The sequence below is a fragment of the Oreochromis niloticus genome, linkage group LG3, assembly GCF_001858045.2.
Source record: "Oreochromis niloticus isolate F11D_XX linkage group LG3, O_niloticus_UMD_NMBU, whole genome shotgun sequence".
NCBI classification, from domain to species: Eukaryota; Metazoa; Chordata; class Actinopteri; order Cichliformes; family Cichlidae; genus Oreochromis; species Oreochromis niloticus.
In genome coordinates this window covers 11119090-11144747 of record NC_031967.2, presented here as the reverse complement: position 1 = coordinate 11144747, position 25658 = coordinate 11119090, and the positions used below count along the sequence as shown (strand labels likewise).

General features: G+C 43.2%; 1 protein-coding gene and 1 long non-coding RNA gene across 8 annotated transcripts in view; one reads left to right on the top strand and one right to left on the bottom strand.

Moving 5' to 3' along the window:
• The first annotated feature begins 1271 nt into the window (after positions 1–1271).
• The window catches only part of LOC100703287 (nuclear factor 1 B-type), a 65209-nt gene continuing 40822 nt past the window's right edge, over positions 1272–25658 (top strand). The window contains exons 1-3 of one of the 7 annotated variants that reach the window (XM_025900826.1): positions 1272–1650; positions 3147–3269; positions 5861–6392. In XM_025900826.1, coding sequence (XP_025756611.1) covers positions 3243–3269; positions 5861–6392 — 559 coding nt within the window. In that variant the 5' untranslated portion in view covers positions 1272–1650; positions 3147–3242. Of the gene's footprint in view, positions 1651–2699; positions 3270–5432; positions 5627–5860; positions 6393–25658 lie in introns of those variants that run through there. The other 6 variants (XM_005468096.4, XM_005468094.4, XM_005468097.4 and 3 more) reach the window with 6 other exon arrangements.
• Positions 7498–25347, bottom strand: LOC109195691 (uncharacterized). Its single transcript, XR_002057252.2, has 3 exons — positions 14046–25347; positions 13874–13938; positions 7498–13765 (listed from the first exon to the last, which is right to left on the bottom strand). It is a non-coding gene; the product is annotated as an uncharacterized LOC109195691 (long non-coding RNA).

Below are 25658 nucleotides of genomic sequence, written 5' to 3'. Positions count from 1 at the left end.
TGTCAGCACAACAGTGATGACAGAGGCACTAAAAATCTATTGTGAGACTTTCCATTCAATTTACGATCACATTTTCTGCTATTGTTGTGGACTGGATGCTCTGTGTACAGTAATGGGCATCCACTGAATGATTATTCACGAGTTTAGTCTTTTGATATAGGGAAGATGTGCAGTCTTTTAAACACACCGAACAACATGTGTTGTTAGTGTTTCTCTGTGGGAACAATTGGATAATATTAATAATTAAAATGTGTTCATATATTTTCTTAATGAGTATTAACTGCATGTCTCATGAACACGATTTGATCTTGTAGGAAGAGCTTTATTTTCTAGAGGTTGTTCGTTTTTCAAGGTCACTCGAAACAAGGCTGATCTGTCTCCCTTTGTCCGATGAGCACTAATAACCCACACACCTTGTAATGACTATTGCTTCCTTCATGTGTGCCTCCTCCACTACTCGGCCAGCCCTCGTGGGCACATCTTAATTTGTGAAAACGTTTTCCAGCTATACTTTGCTGTCATTTTACACTGATAATAGCACTACTGCCACCTCCTCTAACTGCAAATATTGAAAATATGAATCTAATTTTCATTACCACAGGAGACTGAATTTAGGGCAATAACCGCTGCGATGCAGTGCTTTCCATCATCACTCAGTAACTATCGCTATTCAACCCTGCCGTCCAGCAGCAGCCGCTCTGTCAACCCCAAACATGCACGTCAGAGGAGCGGAAGTGAGGGGCCCAGGGTACAGAGTCCCGGGGCCACGGCTGCTGGCCAATGAGAGGCAAGAATGTAAAGGCTATTACAAAACTGCGCTCTGACAAGCTGCAGATAAACGGGTAGCTCGTACCGGAAATTGTAATGTTTTAATTTCAAAATAAGATGTATCACGCCAGCGTATGAGCCGGAGTTGATCTGAATTTGATATTTCATACAAAAATATTAAGAAAATCGGTGATATAATTCACAGTAGGACAATACTTTAAAAAATATGCTGCCACCTATTTGAAGTACTTTTTTTTCAGGAAGACCTTATATTTTTGATAAATTCTTGATTTTGTGAAGAGCTTTAGCGGCCCACTAAAATGCGCGAATATAGAAGAAATTGAGAATAGCTCTCAAGGTATTTTATATATTATTACAATGCTACTTTGGGTAAATATTTTATGTCAATTTGTTGTTCAATTAATAGTTTTAAGCGTGAATTGTTTTATTTTGAAAAGTTGTATCGGAAATGGCGCTGTTTAGGCTATGTGCGGTTTGACGGTTAGTGCTGAGAGCCGGAGGGGCGGCAGCCAGCCAGGCAGTGAAAGTGAAGGCGGAGACCAACCCAGTGCCGAAAACTCAGCCTCTTCTGGATCACGTTCAAGTTCACTGGACAACCCTAAAAAACGATCCAAAAAAGTAAGACTTGAAGAGGAAGGAAGACAAGAAAAAAAAGAGAAAAAAACGCGAGGTGCTCCTAACTTCTTCTCACCGCTATCTGCCAAGAATTGTCTTCCGGTGTTGACTTTTTTTCTTGCGAGCACTACAAGAGAGAAAACCCTTCAAAGCACAAAGTTGAGCGTGAGAAATGTGAAGCTACCGGCTTGTGTGTTTCAACCAGGCTCCAGGATTCCCCATTAATCCATGCAGTACAGTGCAATGGTACGTGAACGTGGATCATTACTACTTTCAAATGTTGTGTAGCAATCCTTGTGTACCATTTTTTTTAAATATACTGTCCCGTCCTCGCGGCTGGTGGGGGGAGAGGAGAAATGTGGAGAAGTGGGTTGACTTTGCAGGGACCACAACACAGGCACGGTCGGGCCAAAATTGTTGTAAACTTGGCACAGACTGTCCCGCAGCCTATGTTAACATCCCAGTCCCCCTTAATCTGGCAAATGAGCTCCGTGTAGACTGTTAACAGCTCTGTAGGGCACACACGTGCGCGCGCACTGTAGCGGCACCGTAACAATGTTTAACTTTGACTCCTTTTAGCTCTACTACCATAATGTTACTGTACACCTACCCACCAAGCTTCGCCCTAAATGAGCACTTCCTAACGGCGTTATTAACGCTTTTAAGTCAGGGAGTTTTATTTTGAGGAGAAGTTTCTGAGAGCACAATATAATTTAATAAATTAAAAACATTTAATACCTATAAACTCATTTTAACGGGTGCTAAAGTTTAAGCTAGGTGTCCCTTTTACCTATTGTTTCTAGAACAATGCAGGCTAATTGTGTTGGAAATAGGTTTAAAAAAAGTTTAATAAAATGTACCTCCCTTTATTTCTGTCCCCCTAAAAAAAAAAATCATATTTAAGAAGTTCTCCAGCAGACGTTAACAGGCTAATAAACTACTGCTGCTTGCTGTGTAACTGACAAGCTAAAAGGTTTGTTATCAGTGTGAGCCACCAACACTGCGTTGAATTATCTGAACTGGAAACGTAGAGTGCGTGTGTCTTGTTGACAGGGAGCTCGGTGGTTAAAAAAGGGTGGCAGCGGGACGTTTTTTCCCCCCGTTTGTTTACGTTCGTGTATGTGACCGAGGCTGTGGTCCAAAGTCCCAGAAGGTCATAAAATAATTCTGGTGAAGGAAGGAAGGAGGGAGGTGTGCGTTTATGTGTGTGTGTGTGTGTGTGTGTGTGGGGGGGGGGGGTTAATGAATTTTATGCGGTGTGTTCATATAAAGCCGAGAAGGAGAAGAAGGTGCTTGGAGGGGTTGGATATGGTGTGTGTTTGGAAGGGGGAGGAGGGGGAGGAGTGTGACTGTGCAATTACGTGGGTGAAAAAAGTTGGGTCTGATTTGCTGGAATCGCGCAGGACCGAGGGCGCACCGGTCGATTTCATATCAAGTTTGGTTAAAGCAGGGGTGAACATCCCACACTCGGCGCCCTCTGAAGCTCCCCGTAATGCTTTCATGAGATAACGCCGCACAGAGACGCGCACAGAGCCCCGTGCAGTGCAGGAGTACGGCAGCGGCAGCCTCGTTTCGCACACCGGCTCTACGAGTACAGTCCGTGCATGTCAACTTAAAAACAGAGAAAAAAAAAATCGCCTGCAGAAAATCTGTATTTCTCTGCGGTGAAGACAATCTCTGGATTTGCAGAAATTCATGGATGTTATTGGATAATTACTTTTGGTTTTTACGCGGATCCACAGAGTCTCGCATAGCGCACAGCGGATCCAGGAATGGCGCGATAAAGTGATCAGAGGAATCGCTCCAAGTACAGTCACTTTCTGTGTAGCCGTCTCGTCATGTATTCCCCGATTTGTCTAACTCAGGTAATTGTGTCTTTTTTTTAAAGTTATGCATCTTATCGCTGTGATTTTTAATTTGTATAAAAATTGTCACACGGTTTGTTTGGTTTTTTTTGGTTTTGTTTTTTTTAGCCCGGGAATAGAAAGTTGAGTGTCTGCGCTGTGAATTGCTTTCATAATTCTTATAAATAATACAGACTTTCCCTTGTAAGTAAGTAAATAAATAAAAGATATGGCATTAAAGCGAGGCAAAAACTTCTCGACTGAGATTATATGTTTTTGTGATAAAGTTGTGACATATACATATATATATATATTTAAATTTCTTTTCTGCGAAAGTCCTAACGAAAGATCGGCTGTGTCCTGTTGGCGCTTGAAGTGCAAATCTTCACACGTTCTTCGCTCTTTACAAACTTTTGCGTAAAGATGAGTTTTAAGATATAACCAAAATACTCTGTTCTTGATAATCCTTTGTAACTGGTGCAGGTATTTTTCTCTCAGGTTTAATTAGCTTATTTGCGTCCTCCAATAACCTCTCTCTCTCTCTCTCTCTCAGATACACACACACACACACACACACACAGGCGCGCACCTCCCGGCCCTGCTTGAGCTGTGGCTATATATATATATTTATGTATATATATTTTCCAGGCGTATATTTTTATTTAGAATAAAGCCCCCATACTTTAGGGAAGTGAAGTTGGAAGAAGATAAAGCCACTTGCACTGTAGAAAGATCAAACGCGTGATAAGGTTGATTCAGCGGTTGGACAGAGTAGCTGACTGTTTTGGCTGACTCAGTTTTACTGTTTATATTTTACTTGGCATAAGTAAGTGATTGACTGAGATGTGGTTTAGCTTGTACTTAAGAGGATTGTGCTTTTATGGCCCCAGCTGAAGTGCACTGCATAGGCCCTGGCCAAGTCATTTATCTTTACAGCATTTGGCTTTAACCTGGCTGGAAAAAAAAAAAATTAACAGAATATTTAAAGTGATTTTGAGCAGGAGTGAAAAAAGGATATGAGAAACAGTTGCGAGCGAACACATTTACTAGCATTTACACTTGCTTTTGTCATTTTAATTGGCAGCTTTATAGTGAGGAGATGACATTAAAAGAAGTTCTGAATGGATTTTTAACCTCTCTAAAAGACAATGAGGAGCTATACTATTCACAGTGAATATAATACATTTACAAGCTGTTAATGGAATCTGCAACGTACACAGAGTTACCTCTTTCAGTATAATAAATGATCATAATTTGACATTAGTGTACTGGAGCAGAGTTTTATCGGCCGATGGAGCCTGAGACCAGAAATGTGGCTTTTTAGAGGAGCACCAGCAGCAGCCACAGATAGAGCGGGGATTTCTGTGGTTTGTTATAGCCGGCTTGTTGCCTGACTGCCTACAAAAAGAACAATAACTCTTCAAAAGTCTTCCCACCCTAAAAACGCCTGTGTATAATTATTAAATCTGGCATTTTAATGACCTCAAACAAAGATAATTTAATGTTTCCACCCCTCAGCTGCAGTCCTTTCTGCTGATTCCTAGAATTCCTAGAGATTCCCGGAGAACAAGAATTAAGAAATTATACAAATATAATTTATTGTTGAATCAGTGAAGCAGTATTAATATTAGCCATTTAATTGCTGAGTTGTTGTAGGAATAACCGCATTTAGTGTCTTTTTTTTTTGTATTTTTGAAGGGGAAAAAAACAGAGTGTCAAAAAGTTCATAATGACGTGTTTTATTCAAAGGTAACGATTTTGTAATGCAACACAAAGTAGTGTAATATGATTGTAATACGAAATGAGTTAAATACAAATAAATAAATAAATAAACGTGAGATGGAACATTTTAAAAGTAGCCCGGGCTGCCTAACCTCAACTTTTAGGAATGAAGCTGGGCAGGTGCCATTCCATGTGTTAACCTCAAAGCTTGAAACGATTTGGCATGAAATCCTTTGAGTCCTTGATCAACTTTTGCAAATACCTTTCACACTATTGCTTCATTTGATGTGCCGCCTCTCTCGCCTGCCTGTGTTTTATTCCGTTTTGTACATGAAGCTGGCGCATATACACGAGGCCGTGTGCATCGTGTCTGAATAAGGAGTATCTCTCTGACTTCCTTTTTTTTTGTTTTTTTGTTTTTTAATGGTTGCATCCCACTTCCAGATTATTGTATTGGATAGTTTGATAAGAGAAATGCAACTGTGTGGGGCGCATGCTCCCTGCAGCAGCAGCAGCAGCAGCAGCAGTGTTACAGGAGTCCCACTCAGAGCATGCTCGTGAAATGCGAGCAGAGCTGCAAGTGCATTCAGTCACCGGGCTTTGACTTGATATAAACGGTGGAATTTCCTTGTCACACCTGCAGCATATCTAGGATGGTAAAGCTAGTGTTCCTAATATAAAGAGATCATTCTTAGCTTGAAGAAACTGCCAGTGACATTATGTGACTGATTATGAGGGATTTTAAAATTGTGGTCTGACTTCCCTTCTGCTTTAAATTAGTAGCTGGGTAAACACATATTTCTTCATGTTTGATGACATGAGTTTCTGATTACGTTTCTCTCCTTCTCTCTCTGTCTCTTTCTCCACACTGTGCCCCTCGGATGCTCCAGGATGAGTTTCATCCCTTCATCGAGGCACTTCTTCCTCACGTCCGCGCCATCGCCTACACGTGGTTCAACCTCCAGGCCAGAAAACGCAAGTACTTCAAGAAGCACGAGAAGCGGATGTCCAAGGACGAGGAGCGCGCGGTGAAGGATGAGCTTCTGAGCGAGAAGCCCGAGGTTAAGCAGAAATGGGCATCCAGGCTGCTAGCCAAGCTGCGTAAGGACATTCGGCAGGAGTACCGGGAGGACTTTGTCCTCAGCGTGACGGGCAAGAAGCCCCCGTGCTGCGTGCTATCCAACCCGGACCAAAAGGGCAAGATACGACGAATCGACTGTTTGCGGCAGGCCGACAAAGTATGGCGTCTGGACCTGGTGATGGTCATCCTCTTCAAAGGCATCCCTCTGGAAAGTACAGATGGCGAGCGCCTCGTCAAGTCTCCACATTGCACCAACCCAGCACTTTGTGTCCAGCCACACCACATAACAGTATCAGTCAAGGAGCTGGACTTGTTTCTAGCATACTATGTCCAGGACCAAGGTAGGTTTCAAGTTCATACTGATTCTCTGTGTGTGTGAGAGAGAGACAGTTAATGTCGTGCATGTGCGTGTGTGTGTGTGAGAGAGAGTGAGTGATGATTTAGCAAGGTCAAGAGTCGCATGAGTTATTTTCTGGCAATTCTAAATCTGCCAGAGGAGCAAATGTACGACTGTGACGGTCAGTACTGTGCATATATTTATACCACAAACATTTTTATTTTTCTAAGCAAGCCTCATTACAAAAACAATGTCATCAAAATTAGATAGGACCATGTATTAACTGTGTTTGCTTTGCTGAAATCCAGCAGCAGCACATATCCCTGTAATTCTCCTGTAATTATTCAGTTACCTTGTACACACACACACACACACACACACACACACACACACACAGGATTGCACAACTGCACACACACTGCATATCTGTTCCATTTGTTTGGAAATCAAGTGGTGGCATTTGTGGAAAGTTTCAGTCTTAAATTTCCAAATGCTCAATATATGAAGGAGTGTTATATTTTATTAATTCATTTGTAAATAAATAAATAAAATTTAATGCAACCTAAGATTAAAAAAAACTTTCACTTGTTAATCTCAATATTTTAAAAATAATCATGGCATTTGTCCCTTTTAGTTTTCATTCCACGATAAAAATTTTAAACTGAGTTGTCTGCAAACACTGTTGATTTTCTACCAATTAAAATGGTAATACATGTGATCAATAGATTTCTAATAGTAAGTCACATTACAGACATAAAAACACTTTCAGTTATAAAATTTAAAGTTTCAGTTTTTTCTGTTTTCTTCCTTGTGTGTCATGTTATTGCATGTTATTTTCCCGATCCCTAAAAAAACTGGATTCTTTTACATGAAAGATTTAGAGGACACATTTTACACAGTTTAGGTAGTGTACTTTATAAGAGGGTAATAGTTCGTTAAATTAGTTAGAATAGTTTTTGTCATGCATATATTTTAAATTGATGTTTTAATTTATTTCTTTTTCTTTCCAGAATTAATTTTCTAGGATTTCTTTCTTTTTTTTTCTTTAATAAAAAATAGTAAACGTGGCCGCAAAAATAAAATAAGGGCATTTATGAAAGTCCAGAACAGAAACGGTGTTTCTAGTGTACATCACCAGAAACTGGTTTACATAGTCAGTCATGCAGACTATAAACTGGGAGATTTTCACTCAGAGCATGATCAGAGCAACGCCGCATTCAGATCTGATATCTTCCAGGTTCAATGAGTTCTACAGAAAACACTTTTCACAGAGATACTGTGAATGATGTTTTTTTCCTACTCGGATCTCGAATCAGATAACACCTTTAAAAAGCCTTTGAAAATGAAATTCAGGTCTCCTCTGACTGCGAGTAAACACATTTCAGTCATATACATCCCACACTTTTAAACCTCCCATGTGCTGCCCTTAAATCTGCTGCAACCACACCGAATAGCCGCCACTACACTGTGCTCCCATTGAGGGGTAGTGGTATAGCTAGCTCATTATCATCAAACCCTGAGCGCCATTTTGTGTTTGATAAGTGCCAGGGAAAGCAGAAGGCACAGCACAGAGACAATAATGGTTGCCATTGGCACCGGGGTTGGCATCAGACCCTCTTTTGTGTCTTTTGTAGGATGCCACCGCTTCTCTGGTTTACATCTGCTGCATTTTGAACTGCTCGGTACCAACTCGAGAAACGGCATTTAGTGCTGTTTTTTCACAAAACTGACTTTATAAACCAGCCGCTGTTTTAGTAAACTGTATCTGAGTAGAGAGGAAGATCATATTGAAGATTCGTTTCAGTGTTTATAATAAAAGGTTAAAATGATGTCATGTTTTTCTATATGGGAACGATCATTTGCCACCATCCTCAAAATTCCCATTGAGTGAAATGCTTGGCAAACACCGAATAGCGGGGATCACTCAGACGGCCATCTTTTTCTTTTCCTTCTCCAGTTTTTGCAAACTAAAGCGTCGCCTTCTTTTCTTTAAGTTACCGAGCGGTCCGCAAACCCAGACAATGCAGCCATGTTGTGGTAGCGTGCGGCACGGCGCCATTTTGTTTTACACGGTGCCAGGGAGGCAGGCGAAATCACCAGTAATGGTTGTTAGAGGTTTGGAGGTTGGCATCAAACTCTCTTTGTCTGCTTGCAGCGTGCCTTTGATTCGTTGGTTGGCATCCGCAATGCAGTGGGCACGTTGGGAAAGTTTTTTGACAGTGGCAGAATGGAAGCCGCTGCCTTTGTTCTGCTGCAACTGCACGAAACAAACAAACATACAATCAAACACAAAGAAAGTAGCAAACGGCTCGAGCTGCAACAGAATCTGGTTATTGTGCGAACTTTGTGGGGGGAAAAAAGAGCGAGTTCGGACTGTGATTTTTAATGTAGTTCTGCTTCTGCCGTGTTTTCTAATCCGTTATTTCGCTGCTGTTATTTATTCTGGAAAATCTTTTTTTTGGTGTTACTTTTCGTGAGAAAAAAATGGGGTTCATAGAGTGTTTGTTTTTGATTCTGGTGGGCTGCTGCCTGAGAAAGGTCGGCGGGTTGGCAGCGAGTGTACCGGGTGAATTTTGAGAGGGCACTCAGCTCCCTTGTTCTGGGGCACAGACGCGTTTAGCCAGGCAGAGCTGTAGCACCCATGTGCATGCCCAGATGAATGCCCGCTGGGAAGTAGGCTGGGGGCTGGGAGTGGGGGTTGTGGCATCCATTGTGCCAACTGGCAGGCCGCGTTCAATGCAGGGCCCGGGCTTCTCACACTCACACACACATACTGCCGTGGTAATCCACTGCACCATTTTATCATTTTCCAATAAAACAAGAAGGGGAATTCTTATTTGTTTTTGTTCTTTTTAAATCATCAACTCTCACCTCCTGGATTCATATTTTGCATATCCAGTTTGACAGCGTGATGGAATAGTTGCAATGGGGCATGTAGATAATCATCGTGTCGGGACATGTTGGGACTCTCTAGGCCTCGTTTGTATGTGGTTTTTGTTAGGCTGCTCATCCCTGTTTGTTCAAGCAACTGCAGAGATATACTTATTGTGTTCACTTGTTCTTTCTGGCCATGTATGGAAAAAAGGAGAAATGAGAGAATAACATTGTAAAAAGGCTTTTTTATTAAGACGCATGCGTAATGTATAAAATCGTTCAGTGACTAATCCCTAAAAAGATTTCTGAGAATTTAGAAAGTTGGCAGTGTATTTCCTTAGAAACCGTGAGAGTCGAGGATTGCTGAGGTAGTCCAAATCGGGATGAAAGAAGTCAAGGTCAAGCAGCCTTCCCATTAGTCGTGTGCTGAAAGTTAACGTGGCCATAAAACATCATTACCTTTACTCCCACCCACACCCCCCCGTGATGTAACTTTTTTTTTTCCATGATAGTTTGTAGAAATGGATGGATTACCTCCGGATACAAGCCGCCATGTTAATCAAAACCTTGTTTTACAATTGCCAGGCTTAACCTCTGCCCCTAAGGTCACGACCTTTACAAAGAGATGTGACAGGGTGTCCTCTGAAGTTTAATTGAGCAAAACAGATCAGTGAAAACATGCCTGTGCCGGCCCGGGGCACGTGGAGGAGGAAGACTTTTTGCCGTGGTGGTGGGGGTGGTGGTGGTCAGCAGAGCTGTTAGGGGAAGGGCGGCTTCTCTTAAGCCCCTCTCGTTGAACTCTTCAATCGGGGTCAAACCACAGCGGTCGTGGGATCACCGATGGTCTCTTGGCAACTGTTTGTCTCCGCTCTTCTGCCACTTCTTGTGGTATAGCCGGTGGTCCCTTGGTTCACTGGCCTAAGTGAGGGGGAGTAAGCCCTTGTGATTGTCTCCCGCACACACCCCTCCACCCAATGAACCAATCCCTCAGGCTGGGTAGTCTGGCTGGTCGGTATCTTCAAGACTCTCCACTGCCTGCTCGCCACACTGCTCGGGATCGCTGTTTGCATCTTGTTTTCCGCCTGGCTGCCTCAGAGGCTTTGGTCAGGCGGCCAGTGCGGAGGTCTGACCTTCTGGGTCACAGTGGAGGTCTGTGACTAAGCACAACATCTAACCCTCCCTGCCTCTCTCCCCCCTCGTATCCCCTTATCCTCCTCTGCCATCAGGAATCACCCCTGCGGCACACTGCCCGGCCAAGTGACTCTCACTCCTTTTCTCTCCCGTTCTCTTTTCTTTTCTCAGTCCCTGGCTTTCCCTCAAGCCTGAGACTCCGACCATGACAGCTGTCCCAGGCCCAGGCGCTTGGCCAGAGAAATGGCTGCTGGGTTTATGCCAGAAACGTGAAACAAAACTTGTTGTAAGGAGGAGCGCATTAAAGACACCGCTGTCAAGTTTAACTACAGTTACTCAACTCCTTGTAAATTTTGTGCCATAATGTTAGAACAAGTCTGGAGAATGGCTCTCGTTGCTGTCGAGATGGAGTTTTATTCTTGAACATGAATTTAAAGGAACAAGCTAAACCCCAAACCCTGGGAAAAACCGTAACCACTGATGCCAGAGATATATAGAAAAAAATCTTCACAGTGAACTGCACAACCCTGTGCTTAGCTTCCATGCTGGCTTCCTTATTAGTATGCAATAGAGCCTGCGGTGTCTGGCTACCTCTCTCTCAGAGCCATAACCTATCGAACACATTCTCTCAATCTAATCCACTTAGAACTCCCTCCCAGCTTCACCGCTTGCCTTATTGATTTCCGCTTCCCACTAAATGTCTTCCCGATCCTTTTTCTCTTAACCCGGCAGCTATTTATGTTTTGCAGTGCAGCCTTTCTTTCTTTCTTTCCTTTTCTTTTTTTTTTTTCGCTTGCTTTCTTGCTCTCTCGCTTATTTTCTTTCTGTATTAATGTCTTCACCCCCTTTCCAGGATCTTTGGTTGTTTTGTGATCTCCATCTGACTTCCTTCTGCCTTCTTTCCTCTCCTGCTCTTTCTCAAAAACTAACCTGGGTGCATTGCAGCCAGGTTGCCTGGCACAGTATGAAGCTTGTGTTATTAGCAGCGGGGCTTTGCTCGAGCAAATACCTCAAGGCTTAAACAGGCCGTGTTACCTCCTTAGCCCTCTTTTGTGTGCCATGTGTACATAAATCTCCATGGAAACAAGGCAACTCGGAGCAGAGGCCACAGAGAAATGTGGATGCTTTCTTTCTCAACAAAATTTACAACTCCCTCCTTTGCTCCGCTACAGTATGTTTAATTTGCTTGTGTCACAGTTTGCGCTGTTGCATCTGTCAAAAAAACGGGACGAGGCCTTTCTTCTGCATTGTGAGGCTCGGGCATTGTGTTGAAAAGGCTTTTCTTGTGTATTTCAGCAGGAGACTCAGTTTTGCGTTCGTGGCTACACTTGGTTAAGGTCTGCAGTTTGTGTCATTAGTCTATGGTTAAGATCTCAGCTTCCCCACACTTTCCCAGGCTTTTTTGGGGAGGACCCCAAATGCATTTCAAATCCCCCCGAGGCCACTTGACTGGAGGACCGGCACCTCCCACTTCACCCGGATAGATTCCCCACCCCCCATCCTGTCTGCCAGTCCTACCAAATGAAGACAAATGGGTACATTCACCCTTATCCCAGACCTTATCACTGTCCTGCCTTACAAAGCGGGCCCTCCCTGCTGCCTGAGCTTCTCCATCCAGTGGCTGCGCCCTCTTCTTCGCCGTTGTACTAGCGTAACTGCTAGAAAAACCTACTGTTGTCCCATCTGCCTGCTAGACTGGTCATGTAAGACAGCAGAGTCTGGAGTGAAAAGAAGGATAAGAAGGTTTAGAGGGAAGACAAAAAGTCTTAGTTAGAGAATTTGTGTGAAGATGTTCTTTGACCTTGCATTTTTTCCAGTCAGTCAGGAGAAAAGCACCCTCGAGTATCAGAATGAGACTTTTATGCAAAAGCCAGTCCCCTTCACCCAGGATGGAGGCTTGTGAACAACCAATGAAGGGAAGAAAAAAAAAAAGGAAGGGGTAGTAGGTGGGGTGTTATTGGGAACTTTGGGCAGGGACAGACAATCGGAGTGGTTGCCCAGGAGACACTGACTTCTCTGAGCAGCACCCCCCACTCTGCTTTGCCCCATCAAAGTCTTTTCAGGCCAGACAAGGCCGATCAGTGGCCTAGAGTGATGGTTGTCTCTTCCTTTGTCTGGCGTTACAGTACGGCCCATCACTGTGACGGCTCGACAAGACCTGAGTGGAACAGAAAAAGAGGGGCCCGCCATCACAGCGCTGTGCGAAATGTACTTTTGGGTGGGCATGTTGTTGTTTGGGGTGGGGGGCGAATCCCCAGAGAATTTCTTTCTAAAGTCAGTGCAGTGGGTCAGAGAGGGGATATGGTGTCTGGGGCTTGGGAATGGCCTGCTTGGGACGGATTCATCAGCACCCCATTGAGTTGTCAAAGCAAGCAAAAGGAGCTGCACTCCTCCCTCACATATGTTGGGTTGACTTTTCCCAAAAAAAAAAAACCCTCCCAAATTTAGAAACCAACTGTTAAGCAGCAGAGCAATAAACAATAAACACAGAGTGCATATGTATTATTTTTACTGGCTCTTACAGTAACTTTTTAGTAAGAAAAGTTATATAGCAAAAGAGGGGAAAAGAAGTCATTTACATTTGTAGCATGTACAGCAACACGCTATCTTTTCACGAAAGACAGCATCTTTGAGCAGCAGGGCTGTGTTTGATTAAAGTGAGCCATACACGGGGTAGACAGGAGGAGAGGAAATATGGACGCTGTTGTTTGTAACGACATGAAAATCTCATATCTCAGGATCACCAAACTGCAGATGTTACACATTTTCCACAGAGGTACTTTCTCCGCTGTCACAGGCAGTTCTGTTTCTCTCTTTACATCAAGGCATTAGTAAAACAAACTCAGTGATTAAAAAGGAGAACAGAAAAGTGCACATTTCCTTCATATTTTCTGTGGAGATGTGCATAAATATGGGAGAATTGCACCGGCATAAACGCAGCATTCACAACAACCCAGCAACTTAAATCAGAAATGAAAATAAACTCTTCCTATTTTAAACCATACTACAAATTGTAATCACAAAATGTAGCTATTAATTATAACTTTTTCAAAATGAAATGAGGGGAATTTTGATGTTGTAGTAATGATGAAATTGTTTGCCCAAAGTGCTAATACTTGTGTTAGGAATGGGCTGGTCCAGTGCCGTGTGTGCTCCCGTGATTAAAGCCAGCAGGAGCACTAACAGGATGGTTAATGAAGTCCATTATTTTTCCTGAAGAAGAAGAGGCTTCGTTACCATGGTGTCCACTAAAAGTCTGTGTGACGATCCGGATCCCAACAGCTTGAGTTCTTCTCGAATTGTCCTGCTCTCTATGCTGGCACAAAGCTCCAGCTGGTTGTTTAGCTCAAAGGGACTTTCAGAGAAGCGTCCCTAAATTTGACATGCAAATCCAAAAATGTACACATGGAGACCTGCGTTCTCACTTTTACGCCCATATGCACATAGAAACTGCAACAAATCCGACTTGTGGTTACTCACCTGCACTTCTCCTCAAAAGACTGCGTTTAGTTTTGTTGAGCAGCAACTCCTCGCCACTCCGGCAGCTGTCAGGCATAAAAAAGAAAAAGCTGAAAGTGGGATTCCTTTTTAAAAGCTTGTTCCAGATTTACCAAGTCAAGATTGTAATTAGGCCTCCAACATGTGCGCATACCTACAACCCACAATTACACTGCACATTCCTACTCGCCCCCTAAAAAAAAGCCTCTCCTCCACCATCCGTCTCCTAAACCTAATGCTGTATTCTACATTAGTAGGGAAATTTGGCTAACAGGAGGTCATCAGGCTCTTGTTATCTGTGTTGTATCCCACTCTTGCTCGTTGAACAAAACCCAGACGCTGACTAATTTGAGCTCTGCCCAACAGGGCCGTGATGTAATCGCAGATCTTCCCTCATAATTTTCACCGAATTGTTTGCAACCTGTGGTCTGGGATCTGTGCTGGTTTAGCATAGTCCTTTTGAGCAGTTATGATAATGACTCTAGTTGACCTACAGATGGCTAAATGAGTAATGCTCAAGCTCATCATCTCTTATGGGATCCCCGCCGAGTCTGCTCGGTGTTTCCCAGGAACATCTTCATCTGCTTATGCGGGCCCTGTTCTGCAAACTGTTAGACGCTCGCCTGACATTTTTTACTCCCCTTTTTTTTCTGCAAAACTTCTGGCTGTAACTTGCGTTGCCATGTGTGTCTTGTTAAGGGCAGTTATGACAAATGGCAGCAGCTGTACAAACTAATCTCTCTGTAGCTTTCACACATGGCGCCCAATTAACAATGGACCACTGTGGGGCCCTAATCCACGGTGCAGCCATCCTCTGGTCCCGCTTGCTGAGCCAACTGCCCCAGGAGACTCTTCTCCTCTCCGCTCCTGCTAGCCAGCCTCTTAACTCCATTCAGATGGGAGCCGAGGAACACCGCCTTCAGTTGGAGACACGGCAGCCATCTTGTTTGTTTCCATGTTGGGAATCCAGGTTCCTAACGGTAAAGAGTCTGGGTTTTTAATGTCACATTGGAGTGCTTTGGGATCGGGTTGCAGCCCCAGAGAGAAGACGTGTACGTTACATTTGAATGTTTGGACTCATGCACATGCAAACGCGTGTGCTTTCTGCTTGTGGGCCTGTGTGGTATGGAATAAAATACATGCAAGCAGATGAAGTTGATAGATTTAGCAAAATGTCTCATGAACAGGTGGGTGGGAAGAGTTTTTTTTGTTTGTTTTTTTAAATATGTGTGTGATGGTGCGATCCAGATTCCCTGTCAGTGGGCATATTTCCAGTAGTTGCATGATGAAATGCTGTTTCTCCGGGCCTCAGATTGTTGAACGCACTGTGTAATAGACTTAAAGTTCTGGTGGAGAGCGTATTACTCAGTGCACTCACTGCTTGTGCAAATTTATGGGATAAACTGTGTGAAGGCAAGGGAATGGTAACCCACAGTCCTTAATGGTTCTTTTTAACTTTGGAATTATACCAACACACACATACATAAACCATATTCATTCAGTTTCCCAGGAAAAGTTTTATTATGACTTTCTTTTCATCCAAGGGCATGTCAGCAAAGCTTCATATGGCTTTGCTAAAGTATCCCTTTTTCAGTTTTACATTACAATTAATAATTCCAGTCCTGAAATACAGTAAGACAACAACCCTTGGATACGAACCAGCATGAAAATTTTTTTCCACATTTTCTCCGCTCTTATCCAAAACAAAGCCACAAACGGGAGTTTGAGACTCAAAAGGAGGGTGTTGAAGGGTCGGCGGCCATCAGGAAAACGATGCAGGCCCCTGCCAAATCTATGACATGAATGAAACAAATGGATGAAGGAAAATGAAAATGGTTGGGGTGTGATCTCTGGCAGGCAGAGCGAAACCAGTGCCAACTATTATGAATGGGAAACTGCTGCTGAGCTAATGAAAAAAAGAACAAAAAAAAAAAAAGAGAGAGAACTCACTTTTTTTTCATCCGCCATCCAAGAATAATTAACCGCGGGCAGGCCTTCTGGTGAGGGTGGAGAAAGCCACAAGACACTTGACTAACATCTCACCGCAAAGGAGGACAGCGACACACAAAGAGGGGGGGAGAATAGGAGCAACAAAAGGAGGTTTATAGGGGGACAAAGTAGACTTCTCAGTTACTTTAAGCTGTGAAAAGAGAAGCTAAAGGTGGCGTTTTTTTAAAAAACCGGTAACTGTTTTAAAGGAAGGAATACAACATCAAGTCAAAATGCCCATAAAATCCTAGTTAGCTATTGATGCAGAATAAATGCATATAATGATTAAGCAGTTGGGTGTTTGGCTTCAGTACATGTACTGTATCAGTTGATCAAGAAAAAGTTAGTTCAGCTTAATTTAGATTCATTAATCATCATTTACAAAGCGAAAAATGTCAAACGTTTCTTATTCCCAGCTTTCAGCCTGAGCATTTTTTTTCTTAGTATATGCATCTTTAAGTTGAATTTGCTTGAATCTAAACCTACTTGTCAAGCAAAAACCATAAAAGAAAGATTTCCTTTTGGCTCTGGGAAGCCTAAGCCCAGGCGTTTTGACATTTAATAAAAAAGAATCAGTCAAAAAAAAATGAAAACAATAATTTCTTCCAGCCCTACTGTCCTGTCCTGTACTGTACTGTATGTATCTCCCACAGCCTGCTCCCATGTAGGCAGGATGACATGATGGAAAGAGCAGAATGGGGGCCAGATGTATGTTTATATATAGGACCTGACAAGGATATAGAGCATGACACCAGGCAGAGGCGTTACATATCACATGCACACGATCACGTACACCATATCCTATAGTGATAAGGTCTATATGTACAGTATGTTTAGAAAAAAAAAAGAAAACCTGGTAACGATGCACGGTGGATAGAGCTTTGTGAGACCGGACGGATTAATGCTGGAAGAAGGTGCAGAGGCTAATTACAGGAGTTAGTGTGTGTAATCAAAGAAGAAGCACTTTTAAGTCTCAGTTTTAGTTGTTTAGTTGTATTTTTTTGTGTGTTTTGCTTCCCGCGCTGAGAAGCCCTAAAGTGCCGGCTTTTATTTTAATCCTTCAGACGCCGCCCTGTAGCCAAGAACAGCAATAGTTTTGTTTTACCTTCAACCCTTGTCGAGTTCGGCGTCTTGTATGCCGCAAACATCTCCCGAAGGCTGACAAAGCATGCACTGTTTTTAGGCAAATGCTCAAAACAAAACGCGGTTTCCCCATTATGGCAATCAAAGCGCCGTTATCGGCGATCAACATATTCTCACCCAAACACAGAGAGGAGAAGAATGCCCCATTGACTGATACTGCCTGCTAGGCTGGTTGCGCTGATCTCCTGAAGAAAAGATCAGTGTCGCTGGTGGACCCCACACTCCTCCCAACTGCCTCCCCTCTCTTTGCCTTCTTCCTGCTATATATGTCTCAATACTTGGGGGTTCTTAGAAAGGGGGAGCTGAAGAAGGCTGCATGTGTGTAAGTGTATTGTCGAGGTGCTGCCTAGGGAGACTATCCCATGCTGGCGGTGTGTGTGTGTGTGTGTGTGTGTGTGTGTGTGTGTGATGGTGGTGGTGGGAGCTGAAAAGACGGAGCCGTCACCTGCCAGACTGCTGGAATGTTAATGCCACGGCTCTGATAATTGGATTTTGTACACACCGTCTGTGAGGAACGTCCAGCAACTTTCCCCCTCTTATTGTTCGACCCAGCCCCGGACCCTCAATAGAGCTTGTCTATGTTTATACAAGCACTCACGTCTCAATAAAGACTGTTTACAATGTGTGTGTGTGAGTGAGTGCGGTGTTGGACTTCTGAATCACAGAGCAATTGTGTGTGACGGGTAGGGGGGGGAGGAGGAGAGACTGTAAATGAAAACAAGTCAGTGTCAGATTATCAAAATGTGGCAAACATTTAAGATATTAAGAGATTTGTTGGGGCTTAAAATCAGATTTTTCAAGATTTTGGTGGTGTTGCAGAAAGATTTTCTCGGATTAAAGCTTTTCTTTTTTCAAACCTCATAGATGAACTTGCCACTAACTATTCATCAAATCACTCTAGCACCATTCCTGATCTGCATGTCAAGTCGAAGGTAGACACACCCACTCTGAGGTCAAAGGTGGAGAGGAAGCGCTTCCTATTGGCGAAGTGTGTGTGAGGCGTACATGATCTCAGATCATTAGGGAAGTTATGGCTCTTGTTTGCATTGGGGAGGTGGGGTGCGGGGTGAGCCTGGATTCAGGCCGGGAGCTGTGACGCACTGGTTTCCCCCTCCGTGGCCTCCCATGCTATTTCCACCCAGGCTGCAGCGGCTTGATCTGGTTAAACGTCTCGGCTGCACTGACCTGAATTCCTCGTATTCACCTCAGAAGACCCTTGCCTTAGCCAGCCAACCATCCAGCCATATTCTTTCCCTGCAGCCTTGCTGTGCAGTTAGCCTATGCTTTGTTTGTGTGTAAAAGTTCCTTCCTGTACATAAGGAAGCTATGTTTAAAAAAAAAAAAAAAAGTTATCCTATTTCCAGCTTAATCCCTCGGAGCAGAACTGCTAGGAACAATGACAGCGGTTTTTCTTTTGGCAGAGTGACTTGTTGTGATTAGATAAACAGCCTCTAATTGTATTTAATCTGTGTTAAAATAAGGCATTTGGAACAATTACTTTGGTATGTTTACCAAACAGCTGTTGTGTGGATCCTTTCTCCTTTTTTTCCACATCTTTCGAAGATATAATGGATTTGGTTCACCTCATTGATTAGTGGGAAAAATAAGATAGGCGCTACATTAACTTACGCATGGGTTTGTTTTCAGGCTTCAACTGTTACAGAAATAAAAGCACAAAAATCTATTTAGTTTGGGTAAGATTTCATTAAATTTAAATGGCTTTTAGTTAAGGTCCTGGTTTTCCATTTTGTGTCATTTCAAGAGTGTTCCTCTTTTAGAAAAGACAGTAGGTTATCTAAAGCATAGTATTTATAAATTCACAGGGTTATTCTCACATATGTGCAATTTGTGAATTAACTTACTTAAGATATTGGCTCCAGAAAAGAAAAGAAAGAGTTGTAATAATATTCTTAAAGTGTCTCACCATGTGTACAAAGACAGAAGCTTATTTCTGCAGGTAGGAGCCCTTCATTTCCCTCCACTGTTTTGCTCTTTTTCCATTTAACCTGGCAGTAGTATACTGTTGCATAAACAATGGCCCCGGCAGCTACCTTTGGGCTGTTGTAGCCTTCCACAGGGCTGAACTCTGGCCAAGTGGATGTTGTTGCCGAAGACGGCCCAAAAGCCAAACACACAAGGCAACCGGAGGCATCCTTTCCAAGAGGCTTGCAGTTGGCGGCCAATACGAGGGGACAGTAGCGTTTGACAGCTCTTGGGTTGTGTGAAGGAACTTGACTTTGAAATTTAAACAGAGAGGGATGATTTGGCCACTGCCCACAAAGTGACGCATTCCCTGCAAATGTCACAACTTAAATGAAACTTGAACCACTCTTAGGAGTGTGGGTGAAGTGCTTGTTTGTGTGTGCGCTGTGCGATTTGACATGCTGCTTGTGTTTAGTATTCATAATGAGGTGTTGCAAAATGCATGCTCTCTGCATATCTCGCTCGACTCACCCACCACCTGTATAAACAACAGTGCTATTGCGAAACGGTTCCAAGGAAAGACTCTTCCCGGGCTTGTCAGAATGAGGTCAGCGAACACTACTCTTTTTCTCTCTCGTTTTCCTCGTTCTCCCTGCCTCGCTCGACCCTGCTCTCTTAGTTGTTCTTTGTCCTTGTAGAGCACAGGAGGAATAAGGCCACTGGATCATCCTGCTGGGTGGAGATGCTCAATTATTTCCATAGTACATCTAATGACAGGACACTTTTTTACTTAATATCCAAAAGGGCGTTATTGTGCAACAAATGTGAATTTTAGTAGTTACAAAAGAAAAGTAGTTAAGTAGCTAAAGGCAGAATTTACTTGGAGGACCCTTGGATCATCTTGTATGTTTTCTGCTTTTGGTAATGAGGATGGGAGGGTCACTTTATCCGAATTCTCACAGCATGACATCATCTGACCCCCCCTGATCATTTTACCCTGTCGTGGCACAAAAGCATGCTCAGGGACGTAAGAGGAGTTCACATGTATCATATGCTTGAAGTTGAGGAAGCAGCTAATCGCACCGCCCCAACCAAACGCCGTGCTCCCAGAGGCACTGGTGGCGGACCGCGTCGTGTCTGGAACGCTGTAACAGGATCTCCAGAGAGGAGCACAAAATGGGTGCTTTGTGTCCAAGATTTGTCCAGACAAACTCCGATAAGGAAACCCAACAAGGGCGAGCCAAAGGAGCAGCCTCTGTGACTTGAGCAAATAACCTTTAATCTAGGTCATGCAGCCAGATAGCGTCCACAGCAGAGATAGCCTAACTGCCAGCGGTGATGTTAGTGCTGATGGGAGCAATAAAGAAAAGGTTAACGTGGCCCTTCCTATGACGGCTCATAAAAGTTTTGTTTTTAATGTAAATACAATTTTTTCGTCCACCATTAGGCTAAATGGGAAGTTGACCTAATTATTAATGAGTTCTCCATTTGGTCAAAGTTGGGGTCGATTCCTCATATGGTCATGCATAAAGTGTTTTTGGGAAGGATGCAGCTGGTGGCATTTTTAAGAACCTCCTACACATTATTTTCAGAAAGGCCCAAACCTTAAACAAGTACTGTTTGGTTAGTTCTGCACGTTGTGGCAATGGACTGATTGCAGCGGTGGCCCCGCTGAGACCAATTCTCTTGGCAGTCATAACAAGACCCGTACACGTCTCCCTTCATAACTGCGGCCAGCCCCTGGGGCTGTGTCAGTCTCCTTCTGCCCACATCTCCGTGCACGTCCCAAAACGATCTACAGGGGAGGAGGTGGGGGGGCAGAACTGGTTCTGCTACACGGACCATATGTGTCGGCAGACCACAAAACGCTGAAGCCATTACTTGGCCCACTCTTGAAATTGAAAGCAGGAGCCAGTAACAGCAGCAGCAGCAGCAGCAGCAAGAGCTAGTTTTGGCTGAGTGTATGGGGGCAGTGTTGGGAAAGCCCAGTCAGATGGTAGTGCTCATGCTGACTTGTTGACGGCAGCAGGCTGCAGACGGCTAATGTCTTGTTGTCATAGTGCCAGCTCCTCCCTCTCATGACTTCTCAGTGATGACGCTTGTCTGCTTCTCTCTGTTTCAAATTTGCTAATGCGTCTACATGTGTGTATGGTTATTGAATCCCTGAAATGGGCTAATAGAGATCTGCTAACAGTGCCTTTTGGATGCTGTAACAGTTCAACAGCAAACTTTTATAGGGAAAAAAATAAATATAACAGAATATACGCGCAAGTGGGGTTGCCATGTTTAGCCGGACTGGTTCCAGTATTTTCCCGCAGTCATTCCAGCTAGAAATGGAAGCTTACCGTGTACAAGATCGCATTACACGCGCTGAAAAAGAGTATTTAAGCAACTCAGCGAGCAGCTCTTATATTAATGATGAAAAATTCGCTCAACAGCTGCCAAGTAATTCTGCTCTTGCACTTGGCATTTAAAAAAAAAGAAAGAACAATATCTTCTCAGCATTAGTTAGCGTCCCCCCTTTTTCTTAAATGTTCATGCTGCTGTGTACCGCACGTATCTAATGCATTAGTTCAGGGTATTGTTTTACTACCGCATACATTATGCATTGTAATTGTTGGTAATTTATGTACAAGACAGGATGATTTGTGGGAAATTTGCTTTTTTGAAATTTCTCATGTGAAAGATGCTGCGCTTGAGGCAGCTGGTTGATTTTATTAGTGATTTATTGCTCGCAGTTGGGTTTGTGCTTGAACATTAACAGGCTTTTTATTCACTGCGCTGTCTTTGCATCTGCATGCATGTTTGTCCTCTATTCTTGACTTAATTCCCATCAGCTGAGTTATGGTTCACTTACTCAACTGGGCCTCGTCCGGTGCCACTTGGTTTTAGGTATCATCTCGAGGCACCATGTCGGGGACGTAACACTGACGGACAAAATAACAGCCTTCTCCTCCCCCACTGATGCCTTTTTAGAGGTGGCACCCAGTTCTGTTGTGTGTGGCGTTTTGTAATGCATTTATTTATTTCTTTATTTGCTCAAACGGCGGGTGTTCGCAGGATAAGGGCTCACGCAGAAGACTTATCTTCAAGCGCGCGTCTGTCATCTGCCGCCGCAGACAGAGTGTTCTTTCATTCGCTCGAGTGAATGAGGGTTCACAGAGATTTAAGGGCCAGCATTGTTTGTGCTCTGCGATGCTTAATCACTTTTGATTGGACACCATATTAAAACTTGGGCTCTAGAAGGGAGAGAGGCTCTTCGTCTAGAACAAGTACCCGTGCTCCACAAGGGAAAAAAAAAAAAAAAGGAGGAGCGCCGCCGCCTCGCTGGGTGGATGACGAGGACAAAGACACGCTGACAGAGTAAAGCCAAGAGATGGATGAGATGAAGATAGATGAGAGCGAAGGTCTTAAGCAAAGTGAAAGTTAACACTAACTTAACAGTGCTACTTGCATAAGGCTTGCTGATTTTGTTCATTGCAAAAATGCACGTGTTCAGCATTTGCAGCAGTTTTCAGCAATGAGTGTTTTGTTTTGCAACAGTAGCATTACAGGTTCTGCAGCTTTGCTTCCAGCGCCTTATCTTTGCTTGAGCTCAGCGAGTAAAGATGTCGACTTATTCCTAAAGTGCTTCACTTTCCCACACAGCCCCTGCACTCCATTTCACTGCGGCACTGATTACACGTAGTGTTTACATATTCCATAGAGCGCTGTGACAGAGATAAACCTCTCCTGATGCTTATCCCCTGGCCACAATGTGGAAACCACTAAGATATAATGTAAACCAAAAGTCGCAGCTGCCCTTTCATGTCTCAAGTGCCAGTTCTGCGTGCTGAGCTAGACTTTTGAGAGCTTGGCTTTAAGTGGCATTGGTTAAATTGAAGTTAAAACCATCATACTTTTTTTTCTCCTTCTTTTTCTTCTTCTCCCTGGAAAGCTGCTTTCATAAGTGCATTTTCAGTCTTTTCACGTGGTATCGCTCAGAAATAGAAGTATGGAGGTGTTTCAACTTTGAAGGTATTGCATTAAACATTTTAAACGTTTAGCCAGCTCCTTTTGCTTTATAATCAGATGTGGAAAGTTTGAGCCGCTCTTTCTGGTAAAGAACAGCGTTTGACATGCATCGTTTAGAGATTTGGGAGTGAATATTTGTGGCTAGGGATATGCATTTGATATGAAATGTGATTAATGATGCACACATCAGCGCAAGAGGGGAGTGTTCGCCATAAAGTAGGTTGTGGGATTATACAGAGGGCTGCACTCAGAGGACGTCTTGCCATTAATTGGCCTGTCTCTCCTGTGGCTCCAAGTATTGCTGTCGCTCTCCTCAGCAGACTGCAGTTTGTACACGTTATCACTCTTGAGGTCCTTCGCAGTAAATGTGTCACAGGGAAATTGTGCTGGCCTAAAAATACCCTCGCATCGTCTCGCATATGGAATTCTGAGTGTCTCGGGCTCGGGGCTCTCAGGACCAGGCGCCGTATTAGTCCGTATAGTCAGCGATGAAACCGCTGCTGGAATCATCAGCGCATTAAAGGATCTTTCCATCTTCTTGAATTCAAGAAGCTTTGCATTCAAAGATTCCATTTAAACATTCATTCATAGTTGACATAAAGGTGCCTCATATCCTTTACAGTTGGACTCCTGAGTGTAGGGCTCGCCTCACCACCCTCTCACAGTCAGACACTAAGGGTAGACTTTAGAGAAGATGCTATGCCACAGTTGCCTGTGCTAACTAAGAGAAATGATGTTGCAGTCTTCTTTAATGATAGTGCTCTGTCAAGTCGAGCCGGTTTGTTATGTACCTCAGATCTTCTTTACATGAACACCTCCATAGTCAAATAACTCTACAGTGAGTCTTACATAGCGATCGTCGCTTGAACTTAAATGTGTAAAGGTGCTTTTTCTCTTCACAGCTTTGACAGACTTGTGTACTCTTTGCTTTGCACTGGCTCTAAGTTGTCCTCATAAATCTAATACTAATCCACCAAGTGCGAGCTCATCCCTCTTAATTTGTTTGCCCGCTTTACATCCATGGAGATGTTCTCCAGTGACATCTAAGCCATCACGTTGACAACCCCTAGTGGCGTCTAATACTCTGACTGATTCTCTTCTATAGCTGCTTTGATGCTCCCTTTTATTATGTTGGATGGGGCTATTTTTTCCCCTCCTCCTCTTGTTTATGAAAGAGGCCCTGATAAGGCCTTCAGTGCACAAAGCTGAACTTGCAGTCTGCTGCTTGGCCACTTGGGCAAAGCTGAGGCCTACTTTAATCAAGACATGAGAATGACCCACTTCATCTTATGCTAATTTGTTTTTTTTTTGGTTTTTGTGGGGAAAATTAGCTCAGATTGACTGTGAAGAAATGTTTTTGGTTTGTTTAATAAGCTTATATCAAAGTAATAAATGTGCATTGAAGTGGGCTATGTAGACTTAATTCCTCTGTGTCTTTCTGCCGTTATATACCAGGAACCCTGTTTCCCTAACTCTGTCACTGCATTGAGTATCTTTGCTTCGGTATTTGTGTGAAAGCAGGCCTAAGCTGTTGTAAAGCATAGAAGTGGCCCTTTTACAAGGTGCTAATGGACTGCTAATTCTTGAGGAAAGGCAAAGTGACCGATTCATTAATCCCAGTGTTTACTACCTGTTGCCCTTTGACCTCTGTCAGTCATGGTGAAGTCAAATACAAGTTGTTGTTGTTCCAGCTTAAGCACCATGTTTGTCTTTACTGACATGTTGAGTCAAATCTCCAAATGTTTGTCATCACATATCTGCATCAAAAGGGAAACTGGCACTGTATTATAACATCTCAAATAATCTGAATGACTGACCTTAAACTTTTCTGTGAAAGTGTCAGATAAGTTTTGTTTTTTTAGGCTGGACAAGCATGTTAAATTGGAGCCATGCCATGCAGATAAAAGATTGGATTTTGAGTGACATCACCAGCTTCTTAAAGAAAATAAACAGATCTCCTCCCTTTATAACCGGAAAGGTTGTGTGCTCAAAATTCAAAAAGCTAAAATATATGCCCAGAATAAGGCTGTAAAATACACTTAAAAGCAATGGCAACGATATGCTACATAAGCTAACTAATGCTGGTCTCAGAATCAAAACAATCTCTGCTGTTGTTTTGCTGCGCTCCTATGCTCGCTGTTGCACTGTGTTTGTTTTGGAGTCGAGCAGACACATGGTGAAACAGAGCAGAGGAGCGCAGCAGAGACATAGGCTAGGCAAATGCTAATAAATGAATTGTTTGATAAACATAACGTAATATGTTTGGATCACTTTTTTGGGTCATTTTTCTTTCACTTTCACTCTTGTCTTTTTATAAACATTGGGATTGGCAACTTTAACCTCCTAAGACCCGAACTCTTTCATGGCATGCATTTTTAATTTTTCTTTGCTATTTGGGTTGATTGGGACCTAAAGAATGTAAAAACAAAGAATTACCAGATTTTTTTTTTTTTTTACCTAATTTATTGTTTTTGAGAAAAATGAGATCCAAATATGAGGACATTTGTTTCAAATTTTGATAGAACGGTGGCAGTATAATGTCCTCGTAAGTGGATATCAGACCCTTGTAGAGAAAAATTAAGTATTTTGGTCTAGACGTCCCAAAATGTGATGTCCACATATGTGGATGCCAGGTCCTAGGAGGCACTGACATGAGTGCGTGGCCAAACCTGCCACCAAAACACTGAATGGAGAGGCT